General features: G+C 39.5%; 1 protein-coding gene across 1 annotated transcript; it reads left to right on the forward strand.

The window, feature by feature from the left end:
* The first annotated feature begins 1,602 nt into the window (after nucleotides 1–1,602).
* On the forward strand, nucleotides 1,603–22,088 carry LOC133972835 (tropomyosin alpha-3 chain-like). The gene is made up of 10 exons (XM_062410420.1): nucleotides 1,603–1,841; nucleotides 3,030–3,155; nucleotides 5,062–5,195; nucleotides 15,610–15,727; nucleotides 16,046–16,116; nucleotides 16,973–17,048; nucleotides 18,021–18,083; nucleotides 20,448–20,517; nucleotides 21,227–21,305; nucleotides 21,837–22,088. The coding sequence occupies exons 1-10, from the start codon at nucleotides 1,728–1,730 to the stop codon at nucleotides 21,838–21,840; spliced, it is 855 nt and encodes a 284-aa protein (XP_062266404.1). The 5' UTR covers nucleotides 1,603–1,727; the 3' UTR covers nucleotides 21,841–22,088.
* The last annotated feature ends 44 nt before the right edge of the window (nucleotides 22,089–22,132 follow it).

Below are 22,132 nucleotides of genomic sequence, written 5' to 3' on the forward strand. Positions count from 1 at the left end.
CAGCCAAATGATGTTTATTAATAACCCAACTGAAGCATATGGAGCGAAATAACTGACATCATCACCCTGCTGGCACTGTATCATTTCCAACCCCAGGAGAAATCCAATTATAGGCATTGGAGGCCAGGTGATGGAATAGGGTTACAGCACATGGATTCCTTGCCAGTGTCACTTTGTTTTGTGTCTGTTCTATCACACAACTTCTCAGCCCATCACCAAAACAGTTCATAGAAAATCTATTATTAAAATACGATGGAAAAACAGAGCAAGAGCATCATGACAGATATTTCTTACATTATTCACAAAATTTGGTTTGAGTAATATATTCCAGCAAATTTCCTAAATTTTACCCATTTGCCTTCCAAGGCAATAAAATAAGTAAAGTGGACTTTAATTTACTGTCAATAGTAGAAAAGATTGACTTGTACTGTATAAAATAAGCAGCTTACGTCAGTCTGTGGTTTTGAACTAGCTTTAAAATCTATTTTTATATGAACTCTGGATCAAATGACCATGAATAATATGACAATTCCATACATACATGCAGTTTCTTCACTTTAAGGACCTGGAAATTATGATAAGGTGATAAAAGGTTACTGTTAATACCACAAACCAAATTCCACCAAACACAGCAAAAAATACTGATAAAGATATTTTTATGAAGAAAACAAAGCTTAAAGGCACAGGGTTGAAAAACAATCTTGCACACTGGAACAGACAACAGGAGTCTAAATTGAAGATACACAATGGAGCATTATTGGCAACAACAGCCGATGATCTGATGAAATCTTGGGCAAAGGGCTGGAAATAAGATGTGCAACTCTCGTTGGGATTGAGGAGCATGGGCAAGGCAGACAGTTTCATGGAAACAGAGAGAAAAGGAGATTAGCAGAAGGAGGCAGGGAAAAGTAGAAGAAAGACTAGATTTGTTTATTAAATAGATGAATCCATTATATGAACACATACTGAGATCAAAATTGTAATTGAAAAACCTTGCCTCTATTAACAGGGATCAACAGCAATAGTGCTTTAATGTATGTTACTCTTAATTTAAATAGTTATGAGTCACTGAATGGCAGCAAACTTTATAAGTTATTCATGAGTTCATAATAAAATTAATAAATATAGAAAGATGTTATAGTATATTACAAGTATATTAGATTACAAGGATTACTGAATTTCTGTGAGATATTTATAGGAATCAAATGCTTCTGGAAGATGAAGACAGAACATCAACTGAAATCTGATAATTACACTTAAGGTATGACCAACAACCTATGTATGATTTGTTATTTGAGCAGTTTCTATCTGTTAGAAAAAGACAAAATACTTTATTTTCATAAAAGATAAACCATGTTGATCCATGCAGGGAAATGCAAGTTATCAGTCTTCTTTACATTGTCATTATTCACTTTAAACCAAAATCAGAAGGAAAAATCTTAGACTGTTACAGTAGATCTGCGGTAACATCCCTAAGAATAGAACCACACAAAGAAACATATTTTTTGTAGCATGCAGGCTCATTTGTGTGTGTGGGGGGGGGGCTAGGGGCTCCAAAGTGGGAGTGTCCACTCCTCTGTCATATAAATGGTCTTCCTCTATCTTTTACAGAGTTTGGCATCTCTACCAGCTTGCTAGCCTATACGGCCATTTGTCCTGCTCCTATTTGCCTCCCCCTCTCTTCTAATTGTGTGAGTCTGCAGAAACCCCTCTAAACAACAGCCAAAATGGAGGCCATCAAAAAGAAGATGCTTATGCTAAAGTTGGACAAGGAGAATGCACTGGACCAGGCTGAACAAGCTGAGGCAGACAAGAAAGCAGCTGAAGAGAGAAGCAAACAGGTTGGTTATGAACACAAGTGCAAATCACATGTCAATGAACCTAGAAGAGCATCTTTTATCAACAGGCTTATCAAACTGGGGTAATTCGGTATATGAGTTTTGGAAGCTGCAGACAGTGATGTTATTTTTTGCCATTCATACTAATGATGACTTCAAGTGAGGCTTTTTCTTTAATTTTCAAATTAAAACTCCTGCACTGTATAGATTACACAGTTTGTCAGATAATTTATTTAGGCATTAATTTTTGGAGAACTATCTAAAAATAGCGTAGATTAATGTTCCTATATAATCTGGAAAGTATCTTCAAACTATTTTACATTATCGCTTTGGATGATGACATCAGATGATTCGGAAAAAAACATTTTCCACAGTTCACATCTGAGACCTGAACCGAGTCTGTGTTTGTGTCTCTATGACCGATCTTTTCTGAATCCAACCGGTACCTCTGTATTTGAGATAGATTGTTTTATACTGAATATATACAATCAAAACATGCACAAGGTTCAGCTTTAACTGTGTGAGCATTTGTTGTTGCAAAGTGGCAGGAAGTGGTTTCATGCACTTTCTTTTAAATCATTTATATAAAATATTTGGTGATATTTTTACAGCTGGCTTTACAGCTTTTGCGCAACACAAAAGTGTAAAAGCTACTTTTCAAAAAGTGTGTTCTCAGAGTTAAATTATGGTATTATTTTATTAATTTTGCTTGGAATTTATTTAATGTTTACAAATATTTGCAAGGTGGTCATGACGCTTGATTTATATTATTTCACTAGTTTATACCTATTGAACTTTACTTGCTCTAGAAAGTGTTCCATTCAGATAACAATAAGTTGCATGTTATTATAGGCAGAGGAAAACCAAAGCAGGTACCAAGAAGCAGTCATTTCGGTACTAAATTCATTGTTCAAACAGAACAAGGACTGTGGAGTGTGTCCCCTGGCTGTGTGACGGGCAGCATGTCAGTAGAGAATAGTGTATAATGGTCAATATGAAAACAATCAATAATTTCAGCAATCATAAACTGCCTAATTGGCTATGGTATTGAGTTGAATAACTTCTTACCATGTCTTTACCTTGCACACATCTACATTATTATAATAGAACACTACAATCACTGCATTAGGTATTTAAAAATCTTCGTATTGCAGGTGTGCAAATTTTGTTTTTGATCTTCCCCACAATCAGCATGAAGATGAAATTCTGCAAATGCAAAAGAAGCTGAAGGGGACGGAGGACGAGCTTGACAAATATTCTGAGGCCCTGAAGGATGCCCAGGAGAAGCTTGAGGTTGCCGATAAGAAGGCTGCTGACGTAAGTGACAATTCTAAAAGTGCAATATGCAGTAACTTAGGTTAATTTAGAGACTTTGACTTCATATTGTCAATTCTTGATCAGTAATAAAGGAGAATAAAGCATACTTTGCATACAACAGGCCCAAATATACTGTAAAAGGTACATGACAGAGGGGATACAGTAGTTGGTACCTTTATTTTTTCTTACTATGATTTTAAGATAAATTATTATAACTGCAGCACATGGTAAACCTCTAAATATCCCAGACTCAGTGTCTTCTTATACTAGCATACAGTATGAGGCTTGGACTGAGGCTCTGTTCAAAGCTGTGATAATGCCAGTGTAAACCAATCCTGGCTGATTCATCACATCTCCATTGCATTCCATTCATGCCCTGCATGGACCTCTCAGCTGTCGTGGGGATTCAGAGCCCTATTTTGGCCATGATGTTTGCCATTCAACCTTGACTGTGAGCTTAACAATGGTCCAAGTCCATTTTAGGTATCATCCATTCCTCATAGGTCAACTTACCCCCTTTTGTTGAGTGACTCAATTAATAAATAATTTCCATTTGTTTGTTTTTATTCTTAAACACTGAGTAAATTCTTGGTCATCTTTCCTTGCTGAAAAATGTACGTTAGGATTTACACTCTTCTATCATGTACGGCAGTAGGCATATAGGTCACAGTTCTGCCCCCTCGAGAATATGTATACTTCCATACAAATAAAGCACAGGAATATGTCCAGGGCAAACAAGCTTACAACTAGTAAATGAAAGACTCACCCACATACTAACTTATTACGATAGCACAACTAGAACTTAAGATTTTCTTAAAATCATGTACCAAGAAGAAAAAGAAACAGGAAATCAACAGAGCCAAACAGTACCCCTACTGTTTGGCTCTGTTTGGGATCACCCCTGCTGGAGGACTAGGTACTAAACTCTAACATAAAAAAGATCCTTACTGATCATGTATTGTTTTTGGTTGGATGCTAATTTGAATGAAGAATGATTACCCTAATAATAACGCTCTGTAAAGCATGCAGGTTTTATTACAGGAACATACGTAGATATGTGACCCTATCATTTTATTCCCTGATATTACCATGGATGTTTCTAAAAGCTTATCTTATTTATTGTCCTACTATAGCCTAGATATTTTTAACTAATACACTTAAAGAAATAATTGCACTGAATACCTTAACTGCTTTTGGCTCCATCCAAGTCAAACAGCTGACTGTATTTACTGTGGAGCTACAAAGACTCACTTTCTTAAAGTTGCATTGTGTAGAATTCAGTCACATAAAGTGGTGAAGTTGCATGTTGCAGCTGAATACACCTCACCTCATCCTCCCCTTCCAAACATGAAATAGAACCTGTGGTAACCTTCAGTATTCATAAAAAGGGTTTTAGTTTATCCAATCTGGGCTACTACAAGAAACATAGAGAGCCCCCCCCACCCCATTATAGGGTAGATAAAACAACAAGTTGTATTATAAAGATCAAACACACTCATGAAAATATCACTAGGATTATTTTATATAAAATTTCTGTCAATAGATCCCTTTCACCTAAATCGTGGACCTTTAACGTTCTCAGTTTTGCTGTTGTATTTTTTATGTGGAGTTTTTATGATGTCTATATGTCTGTGTAAGTATTGCACAGACCTGGTATCCCAGGCGTATAACCACAGTCCACAGACATCTACAAAGGGGTTGGTTTAAATGGAAAATCGAAATTGACGATCAAAGTGTGAATGTGAGCATGACTGATTGTATACTTCTCTGTTGATCTGTCCAGGGTGTACCCTGCCTTTTGCCCAATATCAGATTGGCAGCTGAAATTCTACCTATACGTTACTTATATTTTCTTACCTATACTTTACTTAATCAGTCAGACAGCACCATGTTTATCTGTGTTCAGGCTGAAGCAGAAGTAGCTTCCTTAAACAGACGTATCCAACTTGTGGAGGAAGAGTTGGACCGAGCTCAGGAGAGACTGGCAACGGCCCTGCAGAAGCTTGAGGAGGCTGAGAAGGCTGCTGATGAGAGCGAGAGGTGATATTTGCTTTAATATAGAAAATATTACAATTTTTAACACATCAGCATAGTAAGACAAGAGGTTAATGTACCCTAAGGAACAATCACATGGTATGTATATTCCATTAATCTGAAATTTTTGCTCGAGTAGTTTTTATTTATTTTATTTTTATTTTACTTATTTCTGTCTCTTGCACATCTCAGTATCTGAATGTACATCATCTATCTAGATCAGGGGTGCCCACACTTTATAGGCTTGTGAGCTACTTTTGAAATGACCAGCTCAACATGATCAGGGCCACCCCGCCATGGGCGACACATCGCTGGTGAGGCGCACTGACAGCAGTCCGCCCCGGTCGACGGTCGCAACACAGTCAAGGGTGGTGGGACGTGGCGGAGTTGAAAAGAAAAAAAGAGGGGGTACGTAGCTGGAGATTGAATGTCTGCACGGGTAAGGGACTATAGTCGGCAAGTGTGGTTTTAAGGGCGGGTACGTCAATGAGCGAGTCCACGTGACTGCCTCTTGTCCAATCGTGCATGCATGATGCGATCTACCCATAAAATCTTTGCGATCGACCGGTAGATCGCGATCAACATATTGGCACTCCTGTTTTAAATAAAGAACGCCTGAAAATACTGTTTCGGAGTTTACTGGAAACAGAGAACTGAAAGAAAAGCCACTGGATTCATCCAAAGTCCATTGAATGTATGTCCGAATAGTGTTCGTACATACTAAAGAAAATTGGTTAAAGGACCCATCGTATGCCCATTTTACCACAGTTGATATGGTTCCTTGGGGTCTATATGAAATGTCTGTAACATATTTTGGTCATAACATATCATTTAAAACAGCAACCTTTTCACCCTGCCTAAAACAGGCCTCCTCAGATTGACCTGTTTTGAGTGCCCCGCCCCCCTCCCCCCCCCTCTCACCCCCTCACCCCTCCTCCCTCCTTCACGAGATACAAGCACCCAGATTTTTAGCCATCCATTGCTTCTGTAGAAATATGGCTACTGGAGACGAAGATACAATCTTGCAACCATATCGATTTGAACCAGAGTCAGGTAGGCCGAAGCCTGGCTACGAGAGACCCGGCACCCCAGCTCCCCAGCGCAGCCCCGCAGTGGAAGAAGTGGGAGCTGGAGCTGGCGAAGCAGCACCATCCTTCCACACTGTTGAGTCAACGTTTAGAGGTGTCCCAGGGTCTCCGTCTCCACGATCGGCCACTGAGATGTCTGATGGGTAGCAGCAGCGAGCTTACGCTAACCCAAGCTAATGCCTACACCGTCTCCCCGGGGAGAGGGTGGAGCGCATTAGCTCGTGAGCTAACGCTAGCCGGGGAGCCGGGCCGACGGGACGATGGTGGGGGGTGGTCCAAGGCCCTGTAGCGAAACTCCCTACATTCACATGGTTTGAAAATGACGTAGTTTTCGGTCGTAATCCCATTCGACGCACCCTAGCGTACCGTTTCTGACATAGAGGAACCACAAGAAAATCGCGGAAGTTGTTTTTTTCCAGAGTTTACGGATGGTAGACATGCCAGAAACCCAAATTAATGTGTAGAAGCACTACAAAAGTGGAATTTTCATAATATGTCCCCTTTACAACTAGGGCTGTTAAACAATTCTATTTTTTTATCAGATTAATCACAGGGTAGCTGTTATTAATCACGATTAGTCACCATTTCATAATGCCCCCAAAATAAACATTTTCTCTGCATATTGTTGTGGGAACGGAATAATAAGTGTCACAAGGCGGATATATACATTTAACATTTGTTTTTTTATTGATGACAAGTCCAAATGATACTTATTAAGATTAAAAAAAAATGTATAAAATCAAGGTAAAACATACCACACCATAATTAAATATCTCTTTGCCATGCCTCTGAGCAAACATGGGATGATGTTATTTAGACAATTAGGGCATCTTAGTCTTAGCTCTTTTTTTTGCAAATAAAGTGTGGTCTTTTTTAAATCAAACAAACTACCAAACCTTTACGCACTTATTTGAATCGATGGGTTCTGATCATGTCTGCGTGTCCTCACTGTGAGTGTCACGTCTCGTGTTGTACTGAGCACAAGATGTTGATGAATCATTTTCATGATGTTTAAATGAAGCCTCATAAACTCTGGAGCGAATCAAACAAGCACTAAGTTACTTCATGTACTGATCAGGTCATGATAACTAGTGATGAGTGATTATTAGTTCAAGTGAGAGCAGAGTGAAGGAGGACACAGAAACTCCAGCTCGGTACAAACCAACTGCAGCTTCTGCTCTGATCATCGTATATCACTGTTCTTCTACAAAGTCACTGACCGGCTGCTTCATTAGAAAGAGCTCTGATCTCACTGTATGTGTTTCTCTGAGCGAGTGAGTGGGGTATATGGAGCGGGTCATTCTGCGCATGCGCTAAAAAAATGTACACGTTAATTCCACAAATTAATCATCCCACAGGTTAGGGTTAGTTAATTTTGACACTCCTAGTTTGATACAGTGGGACTCGTGAGGGAATCTTTTCTCAGGTGTTCTCTCCTGCTCGGTTTTTGGAAATCTGAAAGGTTCTTGTGGAGACCGACATAAGGTCACACTGCTGAGACAAAGAACTGGTATAATGTTACACTGCTGGGATGGGTCTAGTAGGTTTATATTTTAGATCCTGTGGATCAATTAACTAAACTTCGAACATGTCTCAAGGACATAAAAACCTGGATGACCCGCAATTTTCTCTTATTAAACTCAGACAAAACAGAGGTTATAATACTTGGCCCCAAACACCTTAGAGATGCATTATCTAATGATATAGCTGCGCTAGACGACATTGCCCTTGCTTCCAATGAAACAGTCAGGAACTTGGGAGTGATCTTCGATCCTGATTTATCCTTTAATAGTCACTTAAAACAAATTTCTAGGACCGCTTTTTTCCACTTGCGTAATATTTCAAAAATTAGACATGTCCTTTCACAAAAAGATGCAGAAAAACTAGTCCACGCCTTTGTTACATCGAGACTGGACTATTGTAATTCATTATTATCAGGCTCCAGCAGGAAGTCGTTAAAGACTCTACAGCTTGTCCAAAATGCTGCAGCACGTGTCCTGACGAGATCAAAGAGAAGAGAGCACATTTCTCCAATATTAGCATCGCTACACTGGCTTCCAGTTAAATCTAGAATAGAATTTAAAATTCTCCTCCTCACCTTCAAGGCCCTTAATAATATAGCGCCTTTATACCTTAAAGAGCTGTTAATACCTTATAAACCCACTAGAGCACTCCGCTCCCAGAATTCAAGCCTACTTGTCGTCCCTAAATTCTCTAAAAGTAGAGTAGGAGCCAGAGCTTTTAGCCATCAAGCCCCTCGGCTGTGGAATAATCTACCACTTTCAGTTCGGGAGGCAGTCACCATCTGTTCGTTTAAAAGTAGGCTCAAAACCTTCCTTTTTGATAAAGCTTATAGTTAGAGCTAATTAGTGCGCCAGAACGTTACTTGTTCTATTTTATGACACATGACACACGGAGCTTCTCTTTCCAGCTTCTCCTTCCTCTTCTCCATCCCTATCCCCCTTCCCCGGAATCCCTTTGCTTTATCACCCGCAGATCCAGGGCCTCTGTGGCCGCACCATGGATTACGGTTTGTGGATCGCGCACCGGGGGTCGCGGTGTTGGATCCAGTGTGGCGGATTCTGAGTCATGTGGGCTGATCGTGGTGCTGGTGGCGGACCCTGTGTCGCGTTGGCATTGGGCACGGGCGGTGGACCAGGACCGCAGTGGTGGCTTGTGATGGGTCCTCCTGGTGGGCGGCGGTGGACGGTGACTGAGGACTGAAGTGGCGTCTGGTCTGGATGGTGGATCGTGGTCTAGATGGTTGCTGAGCATGGACTGTGCTTCATCAATACTGCTAGAGACTTTGATTATTGATGATGTTCTCCTGCACGTGGCATCTATTGCACTTCTGTCCGTCCTGGGAGAGGGATCCCTCACATGTGGCTCTCTCTGAGGTTTCTACATATTTTTACCCTGTTAAAAGGGTTTTTTGTAGTTTTTCCTTACTCTTGCTGAGGGTTAAGGACAGAGGATGTCACACCCTGTTAAAGCCCTATGAGATGAATTGTAATTTGTGAATATGGGCTATACAAATAAAATTTGATTGATTGATTGATTGTTTGAGAAAGCGGAGACCATTACGTGGCACCAAGAGCATAGGGCCTCTGTAGAGCACACAACTCAGATGAGTCCCAAGGCCGTGCCACCTCTGTAGATACATATTACACGCCTACGCATTGGAGACACAGAAGAGGCGCATCATCCGAAGTACATACAGTGCTGTGAAAAGTATTTGCCCCCTTCCAGATTTTTTAGTTTTTTGCATATTTGTCACACTTAAATGATTAAGATTATCAAACAAATTTTAATATTAGACAAAGACAACCTAAGTAAATACAAAACGCAGTTTTTAAATGATGATTTCATTTATTAAGGAAAAAAAGCTATCCAAACCTACCTGGTCCTTCCTGAAAAAGTAATTGCCCCCTAAACCTAATAACTGGTTTTTCTACCCTTGGCAGCTACAACTGCAATCAAGCATTTGCGATAACTGGCAATGAGTCTTTCACATCGCTGTGGAGGATTTTTTTTTTTTTGTATAAACGGCTTGTTTAAGGTCATGCCGCAGCATCTCAACTGGATTTAAATCCAGACTTTGACTTGGCCACTCCAAAACCTTCATTTTTTTTTTTTTTAGCCATTCAGAGGTGAACAGTTAGTGTGTTTCGGATCATTGTCCTGCAGAATAACCCAAGAGAGCTTGAGGTCACAAATTGATGGCCAGACATTCTCCGTTGGGATTTTCTGGTAGAGAGCAGAATTCATGGTTCCATCAATTATGGCAAGTCGTCCAGGTCCTGAATGCTGTGGCTCACGCCTTGGAACTCTCCCATAGATGCCATTTTTGCCCAGTCTCTTTCTTATTGATGAATCAAGGACACTGACCGTAACTGAGGCAAGTCAGGCCTGCAGTTCTTTAGATGTTATTCTGGGGTCTTTTATGATCTCCTGGATGAGTCGTCGATGTGCTCTTGGAGTTAGTTTGGTAGGCTGGCCACTCCTGGGAAGGTTCACCACTGTTCCAAGCCTTCTCCATATGTGGATAATTGCTCTCACCGTGGTTCACTGAAGTCCCAAAGCCTTAGAAATGGCTTCTTAACCCTTTCCAGACTGATACATGTCAATTACTTTGTGTCCCATCTGTTTTTGAATTTCTTTAGATCACGGTATTATGTGTTGCTTTTTGAGATCTTTTAGCCTACTTCCCTTTGTCAGACAGGTTCTGTTTAAGTGCTTTCTTTATTCAACAGGTCTGGAAGTAATCAGGCCTGGGTGTGGCTAGTGAAATTTAATTCAGCTTTCCAAAAAATTTTGTTAATCACAATTCATTCATGATTTACAGGAGAGCGGGGTAATGTGAGACATCTGGTAATGTGAGACATCCCCAGTATCTAGGCAACGGTAAACATTTGTGGTCATGTCACCATTATGTTTTCAAGCCCCTCCCATTCCTCCCTTGCCATGAAGGAGAAGTTGGTGCTGGTGCTGTGGTAATTATGTTTTTTCACAAAAATGTGTTTTTTGCATGTAAAAGTATTTATTTTTTTTTAATTAATCAAGTGTTGTGTCAAAACAAATTGATTCAGGTAGAAAAACTTTTACCTGAATCTTCCAACATATGAAACCATGTGATTGATGCTAGCTAAAGATTAGCCTGAATTGCTATGAGATGTTTTTTCTAAAATGTTGGCTGTGGGGTAAAGTGAGACATGAAGCTTAAGTTAAGTTTAGTCTTAAACACATTTTAGCGTAATATTATATTACATATGTTTTATTTGTAATGTCATAAACATTAGAAAAGCCAAGAAACTACACCAGGAAGACAACCTGGGGCCAAACACCCCTTGCAGAGATGGATAGTGCAGCCGCTGAGGTCATGCAAGGAAAGAAGTCCTTAAGAAAAGCTGGAAGGGATAGAAATATTGACAAGACAACCCTCAAAAGATTCATGAAGAAAAAAGAGAAAGGGGAAGTAAAATCAGTAGCGTGGGGTGTAGTAGCTGAGGCAAAGAGAAAATTCACAGAGGAGCAGCTTGCCAAACACTTGAAATAACTAGCTGACCAGTTCCATGGCCTTGCTCCAGTTAAGTGCCGTGAACTGGCATTTCAATACGCAGAGAAAAACTATATCCCTGTCCCTGCCAATTGGACAGAGAAACAATGAGATCACATGAATCATAATCATAATCATAAATGTGCTTAATTGACCAATCCCCATGATTCTGTTACTAGTCCGATATTAGTTTTGGAATGTGTGGTTGTCAATCTAGCTGTCAGGATTTTAACTATTACATTATGTGTTCTTATGGTAGTTTTAAAATGGAAAAAGTAAGTGTATCACTTTACCCCCTTGATATCTCTGGTCTGTACCCCTTAGCTGGGGTAAAGTGAGACACAAGACCACGTTTTAAAAAACAATCATATTTTCACTGCCCTTTGTCCTGAAGACATTCTGATCATTTCCATTGCTAGGAAACATCCTGAATTATTGGGAAATGTGTACATTTTACTGATATATCATTTTAGCTCACCTAGAGGGGAGCTAATGTAAAAAATGTCTCACATTAATCCGCTCTCCCCTATCATGGGGGGCAATTATTTTTCCACATAGGGCCAGGTAGATTTGGATAGCTTTTTTCCCTTAATAAATTAAATCATTTAAAAAAACAAATTTTATATTTACTCAGGTTATCTTGGTCTAATATAAAAATTTGTTTAATGATCTGAAACATTTAAGTGTGACAAATATGCAAAAACATAAGAAACCAGATAGGGGGCAAATACTTTTTCACAGCACTGTAGCTTGAGGAGCACCAGATGCTTGAGGAGGCATCTGGTCACCCCTGTGAAGTACACACCTAGGGGACGTCGATCGAACACATGCCTGTGCAGCATGTAGCACTCCTGAGGATGCCCATTATAGAGGGCCCTCACAAATGTCTTAGAGACTCCAGCAGAGCACACGCAGTCTCTGCAGTAACTTTTTAGAACCGAGAGCAGACAATAAAGTAAATGTATAGTATAATGAGGTTTTATTACACAGTGACTGATGATGTAAGTTTGTATGTAATGACATATAGTATAATGGTGTAAGTAAAGAAAATAGACCAGTAATGGCTGTGGAGGATGTGAATGAGTTATAATGCAAAAATTATCACAACAATAACTGCAGTTCAACTGGCTGCCTCAAGGATCGCTGTCTGTTATTGTTATTCAGAGACTAGTTTCGATTCATGGATTGCCAACTCTGAAACAGAAGTTTTATTCTTGGAGAAAATCTTTGCTATTTGGCAGGTTTTGTATGCCGGTCAGTTTTGGATACCAAAACAGTTTTCAAAGTGCACTAGTTCACTTCAGTACATTTGAAGCGACTTCAGTATCATCTAAAAGTATCCTTTAATAAAAGGCAAGGTTCTTAAAAAACAAACAAAGTCTAAAAAACTGAAAAAACACTGGTAACTAGAAAAGACTCAAACAAAAAGCCTAAACAGAAAAACACTGGGATTAAAAGGAACCACGAGGCACGACGAAGATGTGTGAAGGGGAACGATGACGAAAGGGTGAAAGATGAAAGGGAAGCACAGAGACTTACAGTATATACACAGGGGAGGCTGGGATTAATTGAACACAGGCGAAACACAGTCAAGCAGTAAAAACAGTTAAGAATGCTAGAGAGTAAAAACATCAAAATAAAGCAGACTCCGATTTCAAATCAAATCAAATCAAATCAAAGTTTTTGGTCACATGCACTAATGACAGCGTCATCGGAGCAGTGAAATTCTTGTGACATTGCAGGCAACATCTACGCAGTAGACAACTTTACAAATTAGAAAAATAACATACTATGTAACATAACATATAACATAACATCGTAACATATAACATAGTCAAGTGAAGCAGCACTTTACAGGGTGAAGGATGGGGGAATATTAAATTAAATAATATTTATATATGTATAACATATAACATAGTCAAATCAAAGTCAAATGAAGCAGCAGTTTACAGGGTGAAGAACTGGGGAATATTAAATAAATGAATAAATGTGAAGTAAGTGTATTTGTATGAGTGGGGGAGCAGAATGTACATGGTGACTGTTCAGAGGGTCAGTGTATATTGTTCAGAAGCCTAATGGCCTGAGAAGAAGCTGTTTGTGAGTCTGGTAGTCCGTGCTCGGATGCTCCGGTAACGTCTGCCAGACGGCAGCAGTGTGAAAAGTCCACAGCCTGGGTGGCTGTGGTCCTTGATGATCTTCAATGCTTTTCTAAGGCATCTTGTGCTGTAGATACCCTGCACGGAACGGAGATGGCAGCCAATGATGCGCTCCGCTGTCTTCACCACCCTATACAGGGCCTTGCGATCAGCAGCGGAGCAGCTACCATACCAGGCAGTGATGCAGCTTGTGAGGATGCTCTCAATGGTGCACCTGTAAAAGTTTGTTAAAGGTTTTGCAGCCATGCCAAACTTCTTGAGTCTCCTCAGGAAGTATAAGCTCTTTTGTGCAGTTTTGACCACAGAGTCCGCTTGTTTGGACCAGGTAAGGTCTTCTTTGATGAACACACCGAGGAACTTGAACTCGGAGTTACTCTCCACTAAAGCTCCATCGATGTGTAACGGACCGTGACCCCCCCTCTGCAGCTTCCTGAAGTCCACGATCATCTCCTTGTACTTGCAGACGTTGAGAGACAGGTTGTTCTCTTGGCACCATGTTTCCAAGCCTCTGACCTCATCTCTATAGGCGGTCTCGTCGTTGTTGGAGATGAGGCCCAGGATGGTGGTGTCGTCTGCAAATTTGAGGATGATGTTGGAACTGTGTGTTGCCACACAGTCCTGCGTGTACAGAGAGTACAGGAGGGGGCTGAGTACGCTACCCTGAGGGGCCCCGATACTCAGAGTCAGTGAGGAGGAGGTGTGGTTGCCCATTCTCACCACCTGGGGTCTGCTCGTCAGGAAGTCCAAGATCCAGTTACACAGGGGGGTTTTAAGACCCAGGCTCCTGAGCTTTGGGACGAGTTTGGCAGGCACAATTGTGTTGAACGCGGAGCTGTAGTCCACGAACAGGATCCTCACATATGTGTTGGCCTTTTCCAGGTGGGAGAGGGTGGTGTGTGTTGCCAGGGCGATTGCATCGTCCGTGGATCGGTGTTGGCGGTATGCAAGGGTGTTCGGAAGGGTCGAGCATATGTGGGTTTTGACCAGCCGCTCGAAGCGGTAGTCATTTAAACAGGTGATGGATGATTTCTTGGGTATGGGGTTGATGGTGGCCTGCTTGAAGAAGGTGGGGACTGAGAACTGAGAACGCAGGGAGAACCAGCTTAACACAAACCTTAACGAAAGGACACAAGTAAAAGTCCATCCACCAGACACGTCCACAAAATGTCCACGAAGAACAAAAACCCGAAACTGTTTATATTAGAGTTGTGACATTCCAATTGTGCAGATGCACAGGAAATATCTTTAAGATTGAAAGAAAAGATTTAAGTTACTATAGTTCTCCAATTTGCTCATTTTCCCTCAAGATCTTTTCCATACTCACGGAGCACTAGATCAGAAACACTTGCTTACTTCCAATCATCTAATAAGCAAATCATGTGGCAGCAGTGCCACTGTTTTTTTAGTTTATTCAGAATGGGGAAAAATACTAAAACAAAACATAAAAAACCTATAGTGAGCAGCAGTTCTGTGGAAGGAACAGAATCTCTGACAGACTCTCAGAAGGACTAACACACTCAACATTGAGGGACGATCTACAACAGCAGAGACCACAAAAGGTTCCACTGCCAAAAATATAAATCTTAGGCAACACTGGACACAGACATTGGACAGTTGAAGACTGAAAAACAAGCCTGAATGTGGATTTCTACTGAGGCTGCAGATGTTACGCTTAGGATATATGAATCGATACATTCTGCCAACCGCCTCTATCTAGGTGAACTTCTCCTGATTGAAAAATTGTTTACAGATTGTTATTCATGGCATTTTTAAAGCGATTTCAATTTAAATTAATTCATTATCTACTCACCACTATGCCGACGAAGAGTTAGGTGAAGTGTTGAGTTCACAAAACATTTTTGGAGTCGCAGGGGTAAACAGCGTTGAGGCTATATAAAGTTTTACCATTCATCATCCATTCCTACCTATCTCCAAGAACACTTCGGCACGTGGAATTGGGGATTAGCCAGCTGACCTTCTGGATAGTGGACAATCCGCTCTCTTACTGATCCTCGGACAAAATGAGCTCAAAATGACTGAAAAAATGTTTTGCCTCTCGTTTTTCCTGTTTCCTGGGATTTAAAAAAAAGTTTCAACACCTATTATGATTGTGTGTTTAGAGGCATGAAGGTGATTGAGAACAGGGCTTTGAAAGATGAGGAGAAGATGGAGCTCCAGGAGATCCAGCTGAAGGAGGCTAAACACATTGCAGAAGAGGCTGACCGCAAGTATGAGGAGGTGAGCTTATTGGCCTCTGGAATCTGCAGTATCATTCTTTCTCAAGGTGCTGAATGGGAAGCTATAACAACCCAGTCTCAGAAAGGAGCTTTTTTCTGCACATGCAGCTGTAGTGCTCCCAGTATTGACAAAATTATAGCCATATAGGCCTAACTGGTATTACAAATCTACTCCACATGCCTCAAATAATTGCCATAGCTAATTGTTAAGTAATATTGATATCTGCCCACATAAAACCTTGGTGGAGTCCAGAGTGAGTGAAGATGTTTTAATATGTTATGTATGAAATATAATAATATACATCATGCCTTTGCCCAGGTGGCTCGTAAGCTGGTGATTGTAGAAGGAGAGCTGGAGCGTACAGAGGAGAGGGCAGAGCTGGCTGAGGCGTGAGTATATCAAGCCGCTTGATAGCTATCGACAGCTGCTTTTGACACTTCAAGTCTTAAAACATGAGTATAGTAGGTCACAATAATACACAGACATTTTTTTATTTATATATTTATGTTGCTGTTTGCTTCTCAGTCACAGGTCAGGCTGTTAGTCTTCACTTGACAAAGGAAAATGCTTATTTTCTGCTCACTTGGAATATCTCATTGAAGATGCATTCAATTATTTGTTTAGTATTTTTTTTTATTTTGTAACATTTTCAACCTGGGTATCATTTCCCAGTTTAGATTGCTCACCAATCCAGTGATTTGGAAGTGTTTGTGGGTGGGCTCATGAAGGTACATACCTCTGTCCCAGCAACATGTAACTCCTAGTGCTTGATGTATGCATTTTTTCAGCAGTGGATGAATTGAGATCTAGTAAATACACTGGCAAAACATGTATTTGCATTTATCATCGTAGTAAGCATTTATTTTATTAAGCATTCAAGGTTAAGCACTTGGAGTTGACTTTGGACTTGGTAATCCTTGACTTGGGACTACTCCATCTTTACTTATTACTTGACTCAGGACTTTAATATTACCTTACTTGTTACTTGACAAACAATGACTTGTGTCCCACCTCAGTTAATAATTATGATCATTCATTGCTACAAGCTGCATAACGTGTAAATCTAGTTTTAAGGATCCAGTAGAGTACAGTATTTATTTAGATGTTGTTTTTCTGTTAAGTAACACTTTGAAAGCAGGATTCTTACACGATCACATCTGATTTTACAGTGGTCACTTAAACTCTACACTGTTTTAAATATTTTCCAAACTAATAAGATGTTCTTTCTTCTACATGCACATCAAGTAAATGTGCTGAACTGGAGGAGGAATTGAAGAATGTCACCAATAATCTGAAGTCGCTGGAGGCCCAGGCTGAGAAGGTAGGACAAGGAAACCAGCATGGTCCACAATGCTTTTATTATTCTGTGTATACTCGTGAGGAACAAATTAAACGGTAAATAAGTATATTCAATTTTAATTGAATTACCTGAATGTAATTTTAGCTGCAGTTATTTAGTACACATAACATATCATTCAGCTGATGTTTTTATCCAAAGCGACTTACATTCAACCATGAGGGTACAAACCCAGAACCCAGAACAGCAAGAAATCATGTAAATACACTAGCTTCAAAAAAGCCATATCACAAAGTGCTACATGTAAGTGCAACTTACTCTATTTCTACTTTTTTGTTCAAAATCATTAGACGTAACCCAGAGAAAATATGAATCACTATGGTTGTATATTAGCCTTACTTGGCTGGTTGGTCGCATCAAGTGTTTTTGTACCAAATTTTTATGTTGGTTAAAGAATCCAAGGAGACATGTTTAAATTATAAAAAATATACTGTACACAGATAAATGTCCTGTGACTAGCAACAAAGTATATATTAAGGATCTGCACAGTGCCAGTTTAACAATTTTATAAATTAAATACAAATAATATGTTTCTTTAAAAATAATTAACAAAGAGTTACAAGTTTATATATAAAATGAAAAGATGAATATTAACGGCGCTAAGAATCACGTTCAAATTGAATGCTGCACATGATTCGTGTCAAGTGCCAGTGTTCTATTTATCAACAGAGAGTTGGTCTCAATGTCAGTATGTAGTGAATTGACCTGAATTTGTCAGACCAGAGTTCATGTCGGATTTGCTGTTTGGAACCAGAAACCTTGATCCCTCTCTTACCTTAAACTCCTTGTCATATTTCAGGGCTTTTCAGAATCATATGACATGAATAGAGGTTACAGAGATGTAAATGTGTGTTTAATATAGAAATTGATATGGAGACTAGTGTGGAATTGGTTTGACATAGATTTGGATGTAAAAACTGTTGTGTCTCACCACAGTACTCTCAAAAGGAGGACAAATATGAGGAAGAGATCAAGATCCTGACTGACAAGCTGAAAGAGGTGAGTTGAGCCGGCACAAAATGTTGAGCCGGGCAACGAGACGAGTTCTCCCGAGTCTGTTCCTCGCCAACTCGTGGTCCGTGCTGCCAGGATTTGCTTTCTCACTTTGCATTTGGAGATGAGAGAGACTGTGGTGTGAGAAGATGTAAAATAATGCAGTCCTTGTTTTGTGTAATATCATTCTATAGTCTTTATGGTTTTGCAAACTATATAGAAGACTATAAAAGACAGTATATGGCGGTAATGCATCTTGATGTTGATTTCCACCTGCCAATATACCAAATAAGTACATTACGGCAAAAACAATCCAAAGTGAGCTGCAGTGTCACAGTGTTTTCTTGGTGTGTGTCTTGAGCCCGCTACATGTTTGTCTTTTTTTCTCTCCTTCCAAAATAACAGACAGTGGAAACACTATCGCGTCATCAAAAAATGAATCTGAAAAAAAACAGTTAGAGGAAAAATGGAGAAGAAATGCAAAGGATGCGCAGTAAAAAAAAAAGAAGGCCCCTCAGGCAGGGGCCACTGTATACTGTGCTGCCATATGTGTTAAACTTACTGATATGTTTGCTACAGCAGGAACATTTGGCTGATGGTGGTGGCGGCGTGTTAGTGAGGAGAAAAGGAAAAAGGACAAGGGATGGAGGGTAGAAGATGAGGGGGGAACTGACTTGCTGTAAGTTGTGTAACTTTCTCTTTGATGAAGGGAGCAGCAATCACAAATTATTCAAGGAGTATTATTGTCAGTAATGTAAGATAACTAAACCTTTTTCCATGGTAAAACAATATGCATTGATAGTCCCTACATTTACATTTAACCAGACTGCATCTTGTATGAAGTTTTAAATCTTGAATCTACACTGGGCTACATCAGTACATGCAGCTGCGTCTTCCAATGCACATGTAAGGCAGGAGGTATAACCACAATTAAAATGACCATAACTCAGTGAATTCTGAATGGATTTTCAAGCCGTTTGGCCACAGAGCAGACCATGACAGTTCGCAGGCAATTACTCTCATAGAGGCCATTCTTTTCTCTGATTTAAGGCTAATGTAGCAGGGATTTAGAACAATTATTTTGCATATTCAAATGTAATGTTGCGCTGTAGATAAGTAAAAACATAATTCACTGCAGGGTGGACAGCTTTCTTATTAAATTTGTTTATGCAGTAGAAGGGTATAAAAAGACAAAATTTGTGCAATATAAGAAACGAGAAAAGGGACTGTACTTTAGGTATTTTTTCAAATGCTAGTGGCAGACAAAGGGTCCATATACAGCTCGTAGAAGGAAGAAGAAGTGAGTTGTCAACATCATTAAATCATTGTTTTTCGCAATGGTTCCAGTTCATTGTTCCCAAGTGAAGAAGCTGAAGAGGAAAGGACCTGCAACCTATCATCGGTTTCTAGTAAAGTACTTTGATGAGAAATGGCTATGCACAGCTATCAGGGGAATTTGTGGTTCAGTATCTTTAATACGCAGAGTGGTCCACAACCTCCCACTTTGAACAGAACAGAGAAGACAGCGGAGTTCACTTCAGCACTGATTAAAAAACAACTTAGAAGCACTTTTTTAGAAAGTTAACCATTGTGTCATCGTAGGGTTGTTGTTGGCGGGTTTAGGCAGAAAGGTGATGTTCTGCATACTAGCACTTAAACATTAGGTGCCACCCCTCTCTCGTTCTGGCTGTATGTTAGAACTGCAAAACGTGCACTTTGCAGTTCTAACATTGCCAGAAAGCAACCAAATGTCCGCCAGTTATGCAAAGTCATCATCCGGCAGACTTTGGGCAACAGAAGAAAAGGTATATTTTGGTCCAGGCAACACAGAGGGAAATTACACACAATGCTTAATGTGATATACTTTTCGATATTGGCTAATTACAAAGTGGGTTAAAAATACATAAAAGTGATCGAAAACCAGTCTTATCTTCAGTATTTAGCAAGAAAACATTAAAAATACCTACAATTACAAACAGAGTTTGGTGTGTTTGTCATACTGACAACATGTCCGTTTTCAGAAGTCAGGGATTGTGTGAAATAAATCCACTGTTTGTCTTCAGAGTTAGTGAGTAGTCATTGTAGGAGTTGTAGTCAAATACTTAATCATTCAGTGGATTCATTCCTTGAACACTTATTAATGACTTCAGTCTAGTGATTGAGGACACTAAAAATAACTGATCCTAAACCAATTCTATTTACGCATTGGATAGTGAAAAAAAAACAATAACTTAATGGGTGTAAAGTATACAATGTAAACCCTCAATTCATATTATGTGTTCTTAATATAAATCCATCTTAAACTCCAAATTTACCCACTTGTGCATATTTTGTTTGTATGATAAATTAGCATGTCCTGTGTTATTTCAGGCTGAGACTCGAGCTGAGTTTGCTGAGAGATCTGTGGCCAAGCTGGAGAAGACTATTGATGATCTGGAAGGTACAGCATTGATTTGGATAGTTGTGTACCTGTACATGACATAATCTATAGCAACACAACTATATATCAGAATGTTAGATTTGTTGTAGATTGGTTGAGAGTGCAAGAAAGTTATGTTGATAAATTAAAAACATGCTGTTCAATGGCAGTTTAGTAAAATTCCTTTTTGCTAGTGAATGTAAATGTGTTCACCTGACTCACGTAGAAAATTATAATTATATTGATAACATAATTTGAAGCAGTGGTTAGTATGTTTTCGGTTCAAATCAAAGCTTTCTTTGTGTAGTTTGCATGTGAATTAATATAAAATAATAACTAGAATTTATATAGCACCTTTCATGTTTCATGCTTTCCTTTTTCTATTTGTTAACGGTTTTCTCCTGCTTCCTCCCAGTGTCCAAAAACATGCAGGACAGTGTTATTTTTTAGACTCTAAATTTTCTGTAGTTGTAAACGGGTATGATTTATGGTATTTTGTCTCTTTATGTTAGCACTGGGATACACTGGTGATTTGTCCAGGGTGTACCCTGCCTTTCCCAAAGTCAGCTGGGATTGATAACAGTTTCTGCTGCGACCCTGAAAATATGACTGATGATTGATTGATATAGATCATTAGATAATTGGATATAGATAGATGGATGGATGGATTAATGGATTGATGTAATTGATTATTTTTACATCTTCCCTTGGTCTCTGTGTGAACCAACAGATGAGCTTTATGCGCAGAAGCTAAAGTACAAAGCCATCAGTGAGGAACTGGACCACGCCCTCAATGACATGACCTCTATGTAAGTAGTGATTACATTAATTAAATGTCATTTGTAAGTGGGTAACAGGCCTATTGAGCCATACATCACAATACCAACAATTTATGCACATTTGAAGATGAACTTAAACAAAGGTTAAAGATCTCTCTCTGGTCATATGTTGTGTTTTATTTCCACGCTCTGACCACAGACACACCAACTGATGTCACAGAGGGTGTCAGTACACATCCTCGGAAAGAAAAGTGTCTCCAGTCAAAAAATGTCAAGTCAATCAATCAAAAAAAGTGGATTAAAGTTCATTGACTGGACTTTATTGAACTGCTATATCTAAAAACCTAGAGTAAAACAGGACCCATGCATCTGATCTGATTTGTAAAGAAGAAAAAATCAAAATTTGTAGTTTTCAACTAAATCAGTACATCCAGTGAATTAGAGGCAGAAGGGTTGATCAGAAATGTCCCTGTGCTTTTACAGTGTGATGTAAAGGTGTTATGAGTCATGATTAGTTGAGACATAATCCTCAAAGTCACCTTTTCCTTCTTGTGTTTCCAGCTAAAAGTCCTGACGCTCTACCATTCTGCCAGGTTTAGCTCAAAGACTCATCCTTTTACTGCTGAATGCCATCTCTTGGCTAATTTTGTTCTCAGTCTTTCAATGTCTGCCCACCACCCCCTACCTTTTTGTTTCATTTATGTTGTGTTATTCCTCAACATTTATATGTGCCTGTTGTAATGTTTAAAATACTTTTTCAATGTCTCTGCTGACCTTGCTCCTTCTCTGATCAAATAAATGCTGTCATTCTGAGTATTTCTCTTCCCTGTTCTGTACCAGTATTAAAAAACAGAGAA

Source organism: Platichthys flesus, chromosome 17 (genome assembly GCF_949316205.1).
Source record: "Platichthys flesus chromosome 17, fPlaFle2.1, whole genome shotgun sequence".
Classification (NCBI taxonomy): domain Eukaryota; kingdom Metazoa; phylum Chordata; class Actinopteri; order Pleuronectiformes; family Pleuronectidae; genus Platichthys; species Platichthys flesus.

Coding starts and splice junctions, on each gene's coding strand:
- LOC133972835 (XM_062410420.1), top strand. CDS start 1,728: ATGGAGGCCATCAAAAAGAAGATGCTTATGCTAAAGTTGGACAAGGAG. Junction 3,156..5,061: donor CCGATAAGAAGGCTGCTGAC/GTAAGTGACAAT, acceptor ATCTGTGTTCAG/GCTGAAGCAGAAGTAGCTTC. Junction 18,084..20,447: donor TGACTGACAAGCTGAAAGAG/GTGAGTTGAGCC, acceptor GTGTTATTTCAG/GCTGAGACTCGAGCTGAGTT.